Here is a 17,744-nt window from a genome sequence, read left to right as displayed (position 1 = left end):
ATCATCTTACATCCTCCACATTTCATTTAGTTAATTTCCTACCGTATCGGAGAGAAATGCAGCACGTTGATCTGCAGTCGCGGGTCTTTCATGAGGAGAACTCTCCTCATATTAATGCATAATGATGCATTTAAAAGTTAATGGCCATTCGGATCTTTATAAAAGTCCACATTGGTATTTGCAGATGAAAAATAACACGGGTAACATTAAATATATATTTTCTATCAGGTTAAACTGATTATTAGTCACTCAAATCTCTCAGCGTCGATCGCGCGTATCCGCCATGTTTTGTAGTTTTTTTTAACACTTTTTACTCGTGTTTGTAGTTCTGAACTGAATCCTTGTCCAATGCGCAATGGGTTGTGGGCAATATTAGCCTTTATAGTGTGCACGGATCCACACTTCAAAAATCTACCGGAAATAGTAGACCATCCGGGGACTTTTGGCATACTCTTTTCAACATACTATGCTTTGGGACACACTTATTTTAATCTCACATACTATTTAGGATGGATAGTATGGACATTGGAACGCAGGGTCAGAGTCAACCTACTTAGAGTCGACTGAACTAACTCAATTCAGCTGTTCTGAAACTGAAAACTCAGAGTATCCCATCTCAGAGTAAGTCAACTCAGAGTTCAAGTTTTAACTCAGAGTTGGTTGAACCTCCTTTCTGAAACGGGCCCCAGTTTGCTTTTGTGTACATTTTTGCAGCTTGTGGCGACTACAGAGACCGCGTTTTTTACAGTGTGTTCAGGGGACAGGCAGCTAGCGGATAGTGAGGAGATGTTTGCTGTATGTGACAAAAAAAATGTTTGGCCTAAAAACGTGTGAGATCACTTAGAGCGCCTTTAAATACCAATAAAATGCATATCTTTTTTTACACTTTAATTCTCCAAGAGGGGGGAATCACATTATGAAATGAAAGTTTTTCTCCAAAACACATTGGCCACAACTATTGCCACCCCTAGAATTTTTTATGAGTAAAATATCTCTGAAGTATATTCCCACAAAGGCCAAATTCCCTTAATCATTCATCACAATGAGTAAAACCAAAGACTATAGTTCTGATGTGCAGCAAAAGATTGTTAAGCTTCACAAAACAGAAAGTGGCTGTAGGAAAATAGCTAAAGCATTGAAAATCTCCATTCCCACTATCAGGGCAATAATTAAGAAGTTCCAGTCAACTAAAGATGTTACAAATCTGCCTGGAAGAGGACGTGTGTCTAAAAGTTTGAGTGGCCATGTTAAATATACAGCTGGATTTTTAATGTTGTGAGTCTATTTTTCTGCTGGCTCCTGGACATCTTGTTCAGATAGATGGTATCATGGATTCCATCAAATAGATAAAAAATCAAAACCTGACCACTTCTGTCTTTTTTGTGCCATCAGTGTGACCGGTGTCTGAGGCACGTGTATACAAACGCCAGTAAACATTGGCAGATGGCAGTCCATGACGTCACATGCAGAGTGCCCAAAGAAGCAAGTCATAAAGGTTTGGAATGACATGAGGGAGTACATTTTGATAGAATTTTCATTTTTGGGTGAACTAACACTTTATGTATTCAAAAAATAAAAACAAAACAAAATATAAACTGGAAAGCCATAAAACAAATTTACCGAGATCTGTATTCCATACAAATTTGTGTAATCCTTATATATTACCAGCAGAGGTCATTGCAGCAGTACATTATTTAAAAAAAAAAATCTTTTTGGTACCAGAACCATGGTAATGAATTATAGAGAAGACTAGGACATCTAGTGGTGTACATATGAAGCTACAGGTGAAAAAAGAATATTCTACTAAATTTAACTTTGAACAGACAGACAGAAGTATAGGAGAGGGGTTCAACTGCAGTGATGAAGGCTTCCAGACATTCCAGTGCCCAAAATGTGCCAGGACTGTCTCCTTGGCTATGGAATGGTGTCACCACCAGTGCAGAAGCTGCTAAATATTGGCAGCAGGGAGTGAGTGTATCTGCCGGAAAGTGAGGTTAAGACTTTTGGACAATGGCCTGCCTGGTGTCAAGAAGGGCAGCAAAGAAGCCACTTCTCCTAAAGAATAACATCAATAACAGACTGAAATTCTGCAGGAAATACAAGGATTGGACAACAGAAGACTGGTGCAAAGTTATTTTCTCTGATGAAGTCCCCTTCCAACTGTTTGGGACATCTAGAAAATCAATTGTCTGGAGAAGAAAAGGTAAATGCTACTATGAGTCTTGTGTCATGCCAACAGTGAAGCATCCAAAGACCAACGATGTGCGGGGCTGCTTTTGTGAATCGCATTCATATATTTAATATGGACTAAAAATTTTGTTTGCAATTTCAAGAAGGCTATATTTACATACAACTAACCTGACAGTTGAGTCGTTTATACAGGTTTTGTAATGAAAACTAGTCTACAATTAAGAAACCCTTACAAAATAGTAAACATTGAGTTTACATGAGATTCCTTTTATATAGGCTACTTATTATTCCAATATCCAAATATGATACTAAATCCCACAGAAAAAAAGGGTTTCTATTTGTAGCGTGCTGTCTTTGAATTTATAAACAAGACCAACATTCGCTGAATAAAGGTCAGCCAATACAAACATATTTATAGAAAACTGTTGACAATGAATAGAAAGGACCAATAAGAACAAACAAATTGAGTATTCAAGAATATCAAGAAGTTATATAACGAGGGGTTGTGTTAACTAAAGCGTCCGTCATTTAACAAATTTTAAAAACACGGGTGGATAGTTAAAAATCTTTTCTGACAAAAAAAAAATAACACAAGCAAGAACAAATTTTAAACCAAACACCGCTATTTTCATTTTACCTCTGTGTGCTCGCGCGCATTGATACAACGGTCAATTTAAATGCGTAAGTAACTAATGTGGTAGTTTTCATACAAAATAAGTAGGCTATGTAACATATTTAGTTACTTTAGTTAGTATTAACACAATAACGCAACACATAGGCTATACGTTTCTGAACACTGAGAATAAATAAACGCCAGACTCGCGCTTGTCAGTCAGCCACACCACAACATTTTCATAATCAGCGATTTCAATTTTATTTAGATTTGTTGTTCAACATTACTTGTGCATTTTATACCCGTTCACCTTAAGGAGTTAACAGTGCGTGAGTGTGCTGTCCTCGCTTGAGAATTCAATCACTGACGGCGGGAGTGGAAGGAGGAATTGAGCGGGATTTTGTGTTGCTGTCGATTTGCAGTGTCTTTTTATGGATTTGTCAATCTTCCCCGCTTGCAATTTGGGGAAATGAACCCAGCGCTGATTGGTCTAACTTTTTTGTTGGATTTGAGTACTAGGCGTGCACAGAGGAGTCACCGGGTTTTTGCGTAGTATAGAGTGACAAATCGTACCAGCGTACTTTGAGGTCACAGTGCGTACCTGGTACGCAAAATGCGTACATGTTGGCAGGTCTGTGATCCATGCATTTTCCAGCATGATGGAACACCACGTCACAAAGCAAGAGTGATAATGAAAAAGTGGCTCCAAGATCATTACAGTGAAATTCTGGATCTGTGGCCAGGCTACTTCCCAGATCCCATAGAGAACCTGTGGTCAATTCTCATAAGACAAGTGGACAAGTAGAAGCCCAAAAATTGTGATCAACTCCGAGCCCTAATAAGGCAAAAATGGATCGCCATCGGTCAGGATTTGGCTCAGAAGCTGATATCCAGCATGCCAGAGCGATTTTGTTTACACTTAAAAACAAAGGTTCCAAAAGGTTTTTTTTGCAGCGATGCCACAGAACCTTTCAGTGAACAATTCTTAAAATAACCATTTCTTTCTTAGTATGCAAAATAACATTTTAATATAAAGATCCTTTTGTGCAATTGAAATGTTCCATGGATCAATTGATGTAAAAAAACAAAACAAAAAAACCCCCAAACTTTTAGTCTATCAAGCATTTACATTGCTCCGTTTTCCATGAACACATTGTGATACTTGATATGGGACCTGTCAAAAATGTTGTATGATGTAAAAAAAAAAAGTTAGAAAATGAGCGATGGTTTCTCTAGATAAGACACTTATTTCTCGTTTGGGATCGCTGTAAACCGTAAATTTGACCTTCAACCATTTGGGCTCCATTGAAGTCCACAATATGGAGAAAAATCCTGGAATCAAAAACCTTTAATTTCTTTTCGACTGAAGAAAGAAATACATGAACATCTTGGATGACATGGGGGTGAGTAAATTATCAGGAAATTTTAATTTGAAAGTGAACTAATCCTTTAAAGGGATAGTTCACCCAAAAATGAAAATTCTGTTATCATTTACTCACCCTCAAGTTATTCCAAATCTGTATAAATTTCTTTGTTCTGTTGAACACAAAAGGAAGATATTTTGAAGAATGTGTTAAACTGAACAGTTTTGGGGCACCAAGAAGTTAGATAGAAGTTTTTTTTCCTACTATGGAAGTCAATGATTCCCCAAAGTGGCCTGGTTACAAACTTTCTTCAAAATAAAAAAAAAAAAAAAATCTGTATAAATATCAAATTTATACAGATTTGGAACAACTTGAGGGTGAGTAAATAATGACAGAATTTTCATTTTTGGGTGCATATCCCTTTAAGAAAACTGGACTTTCTTGCATTACAGTTTTACACACAAGATTACGCATTTGGAGAAAAAAACAAGTCCAAGACAAAGCCATGAGATCTTCATATTTATTTAGAAAATACAATCACATTATGATCAATGTAGAGTATATTTTACATCACAAATATAATGAACAGTCATAGCAGGTACCACATTAAGCTTATGGATCCCTTGTAGTGTTCGCTTTGGTGAATGTACATTGCTATTTTTCACTTAAGACTACACAACGATCAAATGTCAGATTTTGAAATAGCTGGTGAAGCCATTTAAAATGACTGTATACCAAAACACCTGAAATATCAAATAAAAATGTCTACCATATTCCCTCTCAATCTTCAAAAGGGAAAAAAAGTTAATACACATGGTCCCTAGCGAACAAACACATCACCAAAACAGCACAAAGTTTTTGCAATTTAAAAAGAACTTTTTATATTTATTGGTTGCCATCTGTCACTTGTATTGCGATATTGCACAAATGATCAAACGACTGCACTTTCAAGAAATAACTTGGTTATTGCAAAGAAAAAAAAAGTGCACATGGCTCTCTTGAAATGGTCAAAACGCCCAAAACCTTCTCCAGACACTTATTACTGCGAATCGTTTTGAGGGCATGTGCTGCCTGAGGAGAATGGAGGGGAGAAAAAAAAAAAAATTCTAGATTTTGGGGTGGATTTGTCATAAATATCTTTGATTCCACTGTACTTTGAAAGAGGAAGACATATGACTGGTTAAAGCCGACAGTGAAACAGTTGACAGTGTTTCAACTACTTCAGTAAGGCTATGTGTGTGTTACTTCTCTTTGAATGGGTTGAATGGAGTGTATGTCAATCATCAGGAGACATCAGAGGAGAAAAATGTGTGGAATTAAACTGAATTATTATTATTATTACCACAATAGTAATTAGAGTAACATGTAATATGGGCGAAGAGACACTAAAATAAAGTTACCAATCACTTTATCTCCAACAAATGAGATTCTTCCTGTGCAATACTGGATAAACAGTTAACAAGTGGAATGTAATAAGATACACTACATGGCTAAAATATGTGAACACCCCCTTCTAATTAATGCATTTGGCTATTCTTGTCATTTATGTGAGGACAAATCTCAAACCGTTGCAGCAATATTGGAAGCATAGATTTCTCTATAATGTTACTGTATGTGTTGTATTAAGATTAGTCTTCACTAGAATTACTGGAATAGCCAAACTTGGTTATATAAGGGGTTTCATATAAAAGCACATAAAAAGAATGGTGGAGTAGAATGAAACTGAATTGTTTTAAATTTTCAACAACTCGGGTTGCAAGAGAAAAGTCCATGAGAAAAAAGGGCAATAAGAAAGTCTAAACCACAAAACCCCTCCTCGTTCACATTTTACTTTAATAATTGGGGAAATCAATTTTGGCAAACAAGCATTATTGCCATTTGCACTATGGTAATACCATGGCTTTTAAATATGTACAACGGTAACACAGTTTCATTCAAACATACATAAGTGCCATGTAAAAACCATGGTACATAAATATGCAGTCACTCAGTAAAACGGCATAACAAAATGCTACGGTTACCATAGTACGGCCCCACTACATATTTTGCACAGGTTGTCCTTTAGTCAATATTAATGCCATCATGGTGCAATTCACACCTGCTTAATAATGCTACCAAATGGTCATTATGACAGATTCTCCTGTGATATATGGCAACAGTTTGCAGCATATAATGTGATTTATGGCTCTATAATCACAGTTGTGGCTTTGACCCAATTAAAATCCAGCAAATTCATTAAGACCATAGCAAAATATAACAAAAACTCCTACTTCATAGACCAATAAGACTGCATCAAAAAAGTGCAATAAAATGTAGCAGTTGCTAGCACAGTAACAATTAAAGGGGACCTATTATGCAAAATTCACTTTTTCATGGTGTGTAAACATCCACCCTATGAAAGGTAAAAATCCACCCACTCCTCTTTTTTAATCCCCATAAATCATAAGCAGTGTCTCAGAACAAGCCATCTGCAGATAGTAGCTTTTGTGAGGTCACAAATGCTTAGGCTCCGCCCACGACTGCTGACGGACTCTGCCCATTAGCATAGACCCCGCCCTGAGTGAACTGTACACGTTCAAATCCTCTCCCTTGCCTATGTTTATATCCTTGCTAGAGCAACATTCAAGTGAGAAATTCATTCTTATTAAAGCTACTAAGTTCTTCAGTCAAGAGCAGTAATTGATTGTTTTTCTTTTTTTGTTTGATTCATATTAAAATGCAGTAGGTACTGTATATTACGCTGCTGTCACTTCAATACACAGATCTAATGTACACATGCGATTTCTTTACATGCTGTTTACATTCACAGACTTAACAGACTGTGGTTATGTGAACTTTGCGTTTATGACATAACCTTGTGTGTATTTTACAGTTTAAGCGCTATATTCCGTGAAAGAGAAATTAGGTTAATACTCACGGGACACACTGTCTGACAGTCAGCTTTCTGTGCACGTGCTTCAGATGTGTGCGCTCAAAACTATATATCAGAAGTTTAGACTGATATGGCTTTAAAACGCATTCGGATAATAAAATTTCATGATGAAGAAGAATGTCACATGAACATGGTCGCGATTGAGATGATAATCAAAACCAAACATGTGGCAGAGTATCTAAAGCACAAGCTGTACAGGCTCCACCCTTTTCTGGAAAGTGGGGCGGGGAGCAGCAGATCATTTGCATTTAAAGATACATGCACGAAAACAGCATGATTTCCTTACACTAAAAATTGGGCATTTACAACATGATCTGTGGGGTATTTCGAGCTGAAACTTCACTGGGGACACCTGAGACTTATATTACATCTTGTAAAAAGGAACATAATAGGTCCCCTTTAAAGCAGAGAAAAACAGAAAACAAACTAGTTCACTCTTTTGTGAGAGAAACACAGAATAGAGCTTTAAAACACACTCAAAATACTTTTATAGAGGATGGATCAGTGCAATGAGGAACCTTACACAAACGTTCAGAGATAACAAAACTACTCCCCCGTGAATATGTATTGAGGACAGCGCATACCCTAAAGGTATTAGAGCTGTGCTGAAATTCACCCCGATGTTTCAAATCCTCTCCCTCGCCTAATTAAACATTCATTTATGAAGAGATTTTTATATTAATTAGAGATCTGCCTGGTTTTTGATTAAGACAGAGGCAAAATCTTCAAGATGCCTATTGTTTCAGGTGCTAAAAATATGTAGTATCACAATGGTGAGGTTTTATTCTGTAAACAAAAACATTGATGTCAAAAGCCAGAGATCGCCCCAGTCATCATCCTTTTTTGGTAAGCACCAATCCTCAAAAAAGCAGAGCACAATGGCAAATGGTTCATAAGTCTCAGAGTATCAACGAGAAGTAGAGAGCGTGAGGCATAACTTAAATTGGCAGAAAATAAGATTTGTCTGTTTTCATTGCTCCCTAACACTCCAACTTCAACTCATTTATCTGTTCAATGGAATCTAATATGAACCTGAACATTCCAGGCAGATGATCTGTGAGATTAATTTTTTACATTCAAGTTAGCAGACACACAAAACGTGGTAAATTCACATAAAGCAACTTGACAGACACTGAAGAATAGTCTAGATCCTCCAAATAATGCTCCCTTTCCTCAGTCTTAAAGGGATAGTTCACCCAAAAATGAAAATTATGTCATTAATTACTCACACTTATGTCATCCCAAACTTGTAAGACCTTTGTTCATCTTCGGAACACAAATTAAGATATTTGATAAAATCAGAGAGTTTTTGAACCACACATAGGCAGCAACGTCATGCGTGTGATGCTGATGCAGGACCCAGCCAATACTGAGCCAGCGTTCTGATGTAGAACACAGAAGCGCTGCACTGTGTTTACTAAGTCAACTGTGTAGGAGACTGACAGGGAAGAGAAAACCCTTTCTGGACCTCAAAAGGTGCAATGACATTGCAGCCTATGTGTGGTTCAGAAACCCTCAGATTTCATCGAAAATATATTGTGTTCCAAAGGTGAACGAATGTCTTACAGGTGTGGAAGGACATGAGGGTAATAATTAATGACAGAAATTTCATTTTTATGTGAACTAACCCTTTAACTTCTCAGTGAAGGTGTCCAATCATGCTTTGCAACATGACTGGAGACAACCAGAGAACCTCAACCAAATTATACTGCCAGTAGCCCATGAAGAAACCGAACAGGACATCCGTTACATTATGGCGTCCAAGGAGAACCCTGGAAAAACCAACAAAAGAGGCCCAGAGCAGGACAAGAACACGAAGCGGGGCAGCCAGCACCAGATGGGCCAACAGAAAGCGGGCGCACATTGCAGCACGTGTGGCATGGCCTGATGGGAAGGAATAGCGGTCCACGGAAAACGTGGCAAACATGTCCATGCGATTATGGGCAGGACGTCGGCGCCGCACTACAGCCTTCACCACCCCAACCAGGACCAGGTCCAGTACCAAGGCTGAAATAGAAAATGACAAAAATGTAAGAAAAACTGGACAAGTGAGAAATTGTTGGATTAGATTGAAGTGAGGTAAACCCGTATCTAAACTAAATATTACGGGCTTCCTTAAAGCCGATCAGTCAACTAACTGCTCAAACAACAGACTGACTAGTCAATTCTGGAAATATGTATTTTTGCATATGCCTTATTTATATTTAAAAAAATCTGCATCCCATATTAGATTACATAGATCAAGATTTGAAACAAATGCAACAAACAAATGGGGCTGCACAATTAATCAAAATAAAACTGAAATAGTGATATAGCTTATCAAATCATGATTATAAAAAAAAAAAAAAAAGATCAAGTGTAGCAATTTAAAGAACTACATAGTCATTTCAGGCTCGGTTCACAGTAATTGCTGCTTCTCACAAACTCCATCTCCGATTGATTTGGGAACCCCTGCAGAAGATGGATAATTTAATGGCCAAAACTTTGGGGCTGGGTATCAATACAGATTTCCTGATTCGATTCACAAGTGCTTGATGCAATTCAATTCAGATTCATTTGGGTATCATTGTGCTTACATACAGTATTGAAAGAATTCTCTCTCCGTTTATGATGTAAATTACTTTTCATACCAATTCAAACCAGAAACATTTTTTTTTTTTAATTATTCATGAAAATAAATTGCTCATAATAAGTCATTTGTTCTTAAATCAGTTTTACAGTATACTATATTTTTATTGAATCACGTTCAATACAGACTGTGAATTTAAATGCACATGTATGACTGATATTACTGCTTTTGCCCCAATTTCCTTAGCAAGCACCATTAATACCAGAAATACACTGGAGATATTGGTATTTCTGCATGCAGAGATGTTCAGAAGTGATAATCACATGCACCAATGACAATATCAGCAGCAAGCTCCTAATATGATTTATCTGCCAATAACACACATACATCTTTACTGCCTTTCTATATATAACACAGCACACTCACTGTAGTCAATAGCTATGTTACCACCCAAAGCTGCAAAATAAACTTTTGCATAAAATTGGAATATTACATAAAACCTTTGCGAATAAAGCACCGTTTCCATCCAACGTGTTCAACAGAACAAAATGGTCACTTCCTGGGAAAATTGGTGCAAAATATCTGTAATAAAAATGGAAGTTTCTGCCACTGTGGCTCTTTGTTCATTCATTATAAATGACCTCAAAGCAAGCCATTCTGCATTGCATTGGAGAAGGATGCCTGGTTTTTGTGAACGCAGTCATGTGAGATATTTCTGGGAGTTCATTAATAATAATACCCACCCATTTTGGTCCAGAGTTATCCAATCACATCCATTGTTGAGGCAATGTTACGTGAGTTTGTTGTTGCTCCTTGATTGATTTATTCAGTAAATGTGATTCCAATGAGCACATACGATTTTTATTTGCTTTTTTAAGATTTATGCGCATCTTGGTGTTTCCATCCAGTGACCAGCGTTTATGTAATATTGCAAAGTATGTGAATGGAAACATAGCTAATGAAGCAGTGTATTAATTGTCTGTCTTTGGAGGGAAAGTATTGTAATGACACCCCCACTGTAAAAAAATAATTGTTGGTTCATCTTAAAGTTACATGGTTGCCTTAAAATTTTGAATTCATTGAAATTAAGTTAATATAATGAAGGTGATTGGTTTAATCAACAGAAACGCAAAATATTATGTTATCTGAACCACATTAATTATCTAAGTTGATTGGACCAAAAAATTGTGTGATAAAATCTTTTAATGCACACTAATTAGAGCAAATGTCATTTGTTTATTGTGTTGTATAGCTCTACAGCTGATCAATCATGTTTGACTGAATTGATATATTTTAAGGTATTCTTGTAACAACAGAGAATATGATATATAGACCCATTTTCAGAAGGTCCTGTTTATTCTCTCATCATGGCCAACTACACCTGAATTTATATGAAAGATATTTTTTTTCCACAGGGACGAGTGGAAAGGTCTTTTCAAAATACTTTTTGATTGATTACAGTTGCCTCTGAACACAAGGCTCGTGATTACCAGGATGAATGAATCGTTTCATAAAAGATGTTAAATTGGGCGAATCACTTGGTGAAAATACAAGCCGTGACAGATTACTTCTGGAAAGAGATCAAGCATGGCTGCAGGACATATCTCTGTACTTCAGACACAAGCTGAGTAGGCCATCCAGCTTGTAGATTTAAACCCTGTCAATATTAGTGAATGGGATGTCAAAGCAACAAGGGGGTCAGTGGAATGACACAACTGCCGTTGCGGGATCGGTAAGTGAGTGATTATCACTCTATTTTTCCTTTGGAAATACTGCTGAGAATCACGATTAATAAATCTGGATCTCTTGGCAGCAACAAACAGGTTGCCAATAAGCCACATCAACAAAGGAAAGCCAGAATGAACGGAAAACTGCCTCACCTGCAGATCCCCCGGCACTGAAAACACTTGAAGGAAAGAGAGGTCCAAAAGAAAAGATCAGGGATGTTTCATAGGAAAAGCAGGAGGAGAGGAAGTGGATTATGATTTGCTTCTTACATCAGAGAAGAAAATGAGCCTGAAAAAGGACCAAAAAGATGGGGAATGCAAAAGTGTTTAAGAAACCAAAAGTGAAGCCAGCCTAAGATGGATATTTGTGACTAAACAAAAGGGCAGATGCAGATATATGGGTGGCCATGTCATGACTTTACAATGTGAATTCTGAAGCTGGTCTTTAAAGATTAGTGGCTAAATCATTTTGACTCTTTACTTAATTCCTAAATCAAACAGAATATCACACAGACATTATTGCAATTACAATGCAAGTCTATGCAGTAGCTCCTCACTGCAGTACATTAGATCCAGGATCGAGGTTGGATCGAGATCCAGGGGCTGGAGACAGGTAGGTTTAGGGATCAGTGTTTGCTGTAGGCAATCAGAACTGTGATTGACATGACCAACAAAATCTTAAGAATCACTGCAGGGTGGCATTGGCCTGGCTTCTGACATCACACTTGGATGTGGGCCAGGTCGGATGTCCACCGCAGGCTGCAGTGAGACACTTCTCATATGTAAAGTTGGAGGAGTTGGATCTGGATCCAACCTCACCCCCTGGATCTCGTGTTCTGCAGTGAGGACCATCTCAGTCTATGAGGCAAGACACTGCACCAAGAATCAGTGTTAAAGGGATAGTTCAGCCAAAAATGAAAATTCTGTCATTAATTACTAATTTGTAAACATGTTCTCCGCAAAAATAAAAGCTCCACTCCAGTTTCCGTCAAAATAAAAGGTCATGTGCTTATTTCTTTTAAGTACAGAAATTAAGCAAAACTAAGACAAAACTAATTATGAAAGTTTCATTTATTTTTCAGTGCATTTGTTTTACAATATATAGCTATTACTGTCATAGGAATAATATTATAACTATTATTATTATTATGTAGGCTAGAGTAAGGTAGACTAACCCTATATCACAAACAAAAAAGGGTGAGTCCCCTTTAAAGTTCAGGTACAAGCACTGTCAATGCACAGACGCTTTTCTTTGTTTAATTTTCACACTGAATATTGGTTGGAGCTCTACAGTACATTCTAAACTCTCAAGTACTCCAGATTGATGAATTTAACTTTAAAATGTACAAAATCTCCTCTCAGGTGTTTGTGTGTGTGTGTACACCCCCCCCTAGAGGGACCAAAGTCCACCCACCAGAGATACACAAAAATTCTGTGGGAAACACTGTACTACTACTAATGGGGCGTTCACACCAGACGCGACTTGCACGACTAAATCACGCTATTCACGCGTAGTTGGACGCTTGAACATTTTGAGTTTATTCGCTTCATTCGCACGTGAAATTCACTTCACAACCGACATGAATTCATGTCATGAGAGGGGCTCTCCCTCTCCTTTAAATATGTGTCCCAGACTCTTCCACTTCTTTCTGCACACATCTCTGAATAAAAACAGCTCGTCAGCGGGAAAGTAGTTGTAAAATTAAGCGAATAAGCTCAATTTGCCGGCTTTAGCTAGCTTGTAGTCTCAATATATATTATATATATATATATATAAAAAACAACCCCCCTCCTTCACAGCTCATTTCGAGGGAACGCCTCCCAAAACTCGTGCACAAGTATTGGAACATGAGTGTTTACCACCGGCATTCACTGTGTCGTGTTTTTTGGATTCATTATGTCGGACTCACCGCAGGTAACTCATAATCTGCAGTTGTTACTCCTGTCTCCTGACAAAAACATTGAATGCGGCGCCTGTGGAGTGTGGAAAGTTACTGGAGCGCGCATCCGCGCTCGTCTCTCACAAGGAATGTAATGGCAGTGATTGACAAGCCAGAGGGCCAATCATCGCGTAAACGATTGGCTGATGTTTTTAAGGCCGTACCTCGTGCACTGTAAAACCGAACAGTGAAATTAATTAAATTAAATGAGTTTGTTTCACTCAAATAATAATGAAAGTTCATTGTACTTAATAGAAAAAAAGTTGCATGAACTCAAAATGTCATTGTAGTAAGCTGAACTTAATATGATTGAGTTGAGCTGCAGCAGATTTCTAATTCCCAGCATGCTTTGCATCAGACCATATAAACAACTGTTGAAATTAAGTGTTATTTTGTGTGTTTTTGCACAAGATTAACATATGGAGATATACGTTAATGTTTAATGTTGTGTTATGTTGGGATTCAGGGGGGTTCTGTTATGTTAGTTTTGTAGGGTTACCACTGTGGTAAAGAGTAGAGCCTGTGGTTAGGTTGAGGGTGGGCTGCAAAACATTTAAGACCACATATGTTGTTTGATTACAAAAAATGGATGCTGGTGACGGGATTGTTAGTGAGAGACACCTGTGCACCACACTGGCCTTGATCCGCTTCCATGGCTCTCAGCCCCGCCCCACTTGTCACAAATTTTAAGTTCTACCAACTTTAAAAAAAAAAGTGTTAGTTTGTTAGTTTACTTAAATGTTTTGAGGTAAGAAGTTTCCTCAAATGTTTTGAGTAATCTGAACTTATTGGGTTTTACAGTGTGCACTATGGAAGCCCGTTTCCGCCACAAAAAAAAAAAAAAAAAAAAAAAAAAAAAAAAAGATGAATTGCGACTTCTCAGAATTCTGACAATAAAGTCGCAATTGCGTGATATAAAGTCAGAATTGCGTGACAGTCAGAATTCTGACTTTTTATCACGCAATTGTGAGATATAAACACGCAATTGCGAGTTAAAAAGTCAGAATTATGAGATAAAAAGTCGCAATTCATCTTTTTTTTTTTGTGGAGTTTTTTTTTTTTTTTTGGCTTACGGGCTTCCATAGTGCACAGATGATGTACATTAATATTATTCCTTTCAGTGCACCTAATAAATAGTCTTTTATCAGTTAGTAAAGACAGTTTCAAGTAATATTGCAAAAATGTAAAACAAAAATCCTCTGTAGCACCTTTAATGACAGAAATTTCATTTTTTTGTGAACTAACCCTTAAAAAAAGGAAAAAAATCCAACTACAGGAATGAAACATCAGACTAAAAGTCTATTTATACTTTACAGCACAAATAACCCACTTTTTTTAACAGAGGAATGAATAAAAAATAAAGGCTACACGTTTCTAATTTTAAACACTCTGAATGCCTTCCCTCCATTGACTTCTGCTTGAAAAATCATCACTGTGCTTGCAAATTCTGTTTATTTATTTTTTTTTTTTTTTGGGAGTCTATAGTAAAGGTTTCAAACCTGGGGACCCCAGGGGGCCACAAGAGAGTACTAGGGGGTCCGTAGAAAAGTTTATAGAAAAGCAGTGTAAAACACAGGGTGAATTCAGGATGACTGGGACACTTTTTGCCATTGAGATGAATGAAAAAGTGTCCTAATCAACCTGAATTCACCCCCATTTAAATATGAATAAAAAAAAAAAATACAAATAATTTTGATTAAAATAAATAAAATTTGTCAAATATATACATAAAAAAAATAACTTATGTAAATAACACATAAAGCAAATGTAACAAAACCAACACATAGGCCTAATGCCATTTTTCCCACGGTATTGTTTGGGTCTTTATGCTTGAAAATATACAACTGCCTTTTAAATTTTAGGAAGGGAGTCCCTCCCATGCGGATGATCATATTTGGGGGTCCGTGGTAGATTGAAAACCCCTGGTCAATTTTTGAAATTAGTTTGTAACATAATAAGAGCGCATTACCCATGAGCAGGTTCAGCATGACCTCCTGACCGGCGACACTGTCGCTTTTATACAGGCAGTACGCGGCACCGGCCAGCCACGGGATCCCGTGTCCGGAGATCTCGATGAGCTTCATGAGCGGCCGCACGCTGCCCCAGGACGAGTCCTCACAGGCGCACACCCCGAGCCGCTTCGACAGCCACAGGTCGATGGCCAGCAGAGAGCTGAGCGCTATCCCGATGAAAGACGGGTTTAATTTCATGCAGTCTTCCTCCGGTAACTGCTGCCCGCCGGTGGAGGAGGTAGACGAACCCGAGCCGCGTCGTCGGTTGGGGCTCTCTGAGGCTCGAAGACGGGCCGATGTGGGATCGGAGCCCTGCCTCTGCAGCAGGTGCGGCGGGGGAGTTCGGCTCAGAGAAATGAACTCGTACCGCCCGTTTCCACCGGTAACGTTACACGGAACACTGCCGCTGCGCCCCGAACCGCTCCGCGCTTTAGGAGAAGGCATTTTACCTCACTAGTCCGATGTTACTGGAATGTCTTCTGGTTTATTAAATAGCTTTTGGATGCGTCCTTTTTCAGGTCATAGTTTCACAGGTGATAACAGAGAGCTCGTCTGACTGAACTACACTGCAGCGCCATCTTTGAACAGCAGCTCTCTGCGCAGTGCACACTGGGAAAACATGTATTATTCAACCATGTGACTAATTTACATAATAAATAAACATTGTAATTACATTAAATAATTAATTATTTAACCCCAAATATGATCATCCTCACACCCCCCATCTTCAAATTTGAGAGGGAGTTATATTCTGTGGGGGGGAAATATTATGTGTCGATTACATTACATTTATATATATATATATATATATATATATATATATATATATATATATATATATATATATATAAATAATGCACAGCATAAATGAGTACACCCCCTCTGAACAAATACAAAAGATGTATTTTCTTTATGATCAATTATACAATTCATGGGAAGATGGCAAAACTAAAATGTATTAAACATATACATAATAAAAAGTGCGAAATATATGTCATTAATTGCCATAAAATAAGTAAATTACCCAATTTTGTTTCAATTAAAGATTGCAGAAATGAGTACACCCTAGATTTAATTCAACAAATGTATAATATTCTAGTATTTACTATGCCCTCCATAAATTTGAATATACTGCTCTGACCCACTTTTTTTTAAAAAAAAGGCTCATTTTCCAACTCCCCTAAAGTTAAACAGTTGAGTTTTACCGTTTTCGAATCCATTCAGCCGATCTCCGTGTCTGGCGGTACCATTTTTAGCATAGCTTAGCATAGTTCATTGAATCATTGCGCCTGCTGCACTCATGGTAGGGCAGCAAAGTTTATTGATTATTATGCCAGAATGAGAGTATAGTTCCTAACCATATCGGCCTAGAAAATCACAACTTTTAATTTTCCGTCGGTCTTAGTACACAATGTAACTACAGAAGAGTCAAGTTTTAAACAGGAAAAATATCGAAACTCTTTGGTCATTTTTGAGCGAAATGCTAACAGTCTAATCAGATTCAATGAACTATGCTAAGCTATGCTAAAAGTGGTACCACCAGACCCGGAAATCGGCTGAATGGTTTCGAAAACGATAAAAAAAAACTCTGAATAAAACTCTGTTTAACTCTAGGGGAGTTGAAAAATTTGTCTATTTTAAAAAAAAGTGGAGTGTTCCTTTAAATTCCCTGATCTTTAATGGGCAGTGTTGCTCAACTCGTCTATACAGAATCCCCCACAGGTGCTCAAGAGTGTTAAGACTGAGTGCAATACATGTCCACAGAAGGTTTTTCACCTCATTGTCATATTAAAAAATGCCCAACAATGCAGGGAATGAGGAAACCCTAACATCCTCTGTTTCAAGTTAGTGTATTAAATCACACAGTGGTGTGGGAATTCATGACAGCATTGATAGCAACTTCCTCACACCTTCAGCACTTATACAACCCTATTTAAGAGCTTTACTATACCACTGAACTTTACTGTGGGAACCAGGCACTTCTCACATTGCTCCTCCTCTAGCAACACAATAACTTTTGGATGCTGGTAGATCCAAAATGATTGATTCCCGGAATCTATATTTTGTAAATATGGGCTTTGGAAATGGCTAAGTGATTTTATTGTGCTTTGGCTCCAGTAGGTAGTTCCAGTGAGAACAACAACCATGCATGTCATTTCTGCAGGCTGCATCTTACTCTGTGAGATAAACAGTCACTCTTTTCATAGCTTTTGCTGGCTCTGAGACACTCGCTTGGTATTTCTCCTGCTCTTTGTCTAGCAAAAAAATCCCTCATCACTAAATGAAAGCTTAAAAATGAAGGCCTGATTATTTCAGGGTCCTTGTCACAAGTCCATTGTTTTTTAATTTCTGTGTTACTTTTGCTATATTTTCACACTTAAAACAATGATTTGGTAA

The 17,744-nt window shown here is 37.7% G+C and overlaps 1 protein-coding gene across 1 annotated transcript; it reads right to left on the bottom strand.

Annotated features, from left to right (window-relative positions):
• Positions 1 to 4,678: 4,678 nt before the first annotated feature.
• plpp6 (phospholipid phosphatase 6) lies at positions 4,679 to 15,922 on the bottom strand. The gene is made up of 2 exons (XM_067384780.1): positions 15,305 to 15,922; positions 4,679 to 9,106 (listed from the first exon to the last, which is right to left on the bottom strand). Exons 1-2 carry the CDS (start codon positions 15,789 to 15,791, stop codon positions 8,739 to 8,741), a joined length of 855 nt encoding a protein of 284 aa, XP_067240881.1. The 5' UTR covers positions 15,792 to 15,922; the 3' UTR covers positions 4,679 to 8,738.
• Between the last annotated feature and the right edge of the window lie 1,822 nt (positions 15,923 to 17,744).

The sequence above is a fragment of the Chanodichthys erythropterus genome, chromosome 4, assembly GCF_024489055.1.
Source record: "Chanodichthys erythropterus isolate Z2021 chromosome 4, ASM2448905v1, whole genome shotgun sequence".
Taxonomy (NCBI): domain Eukaryota; kingdom Metazoa; phylum Chordata; class Actinopteri; order Cypriniformes; family Xenocyprididae; genus Chanodichthys; species Chanodichthys erythropterus.
Note: the sequence above shows the minus strand (reverse complement) of the source record. Positions and strands in the feature narration are given on the sequence as shown.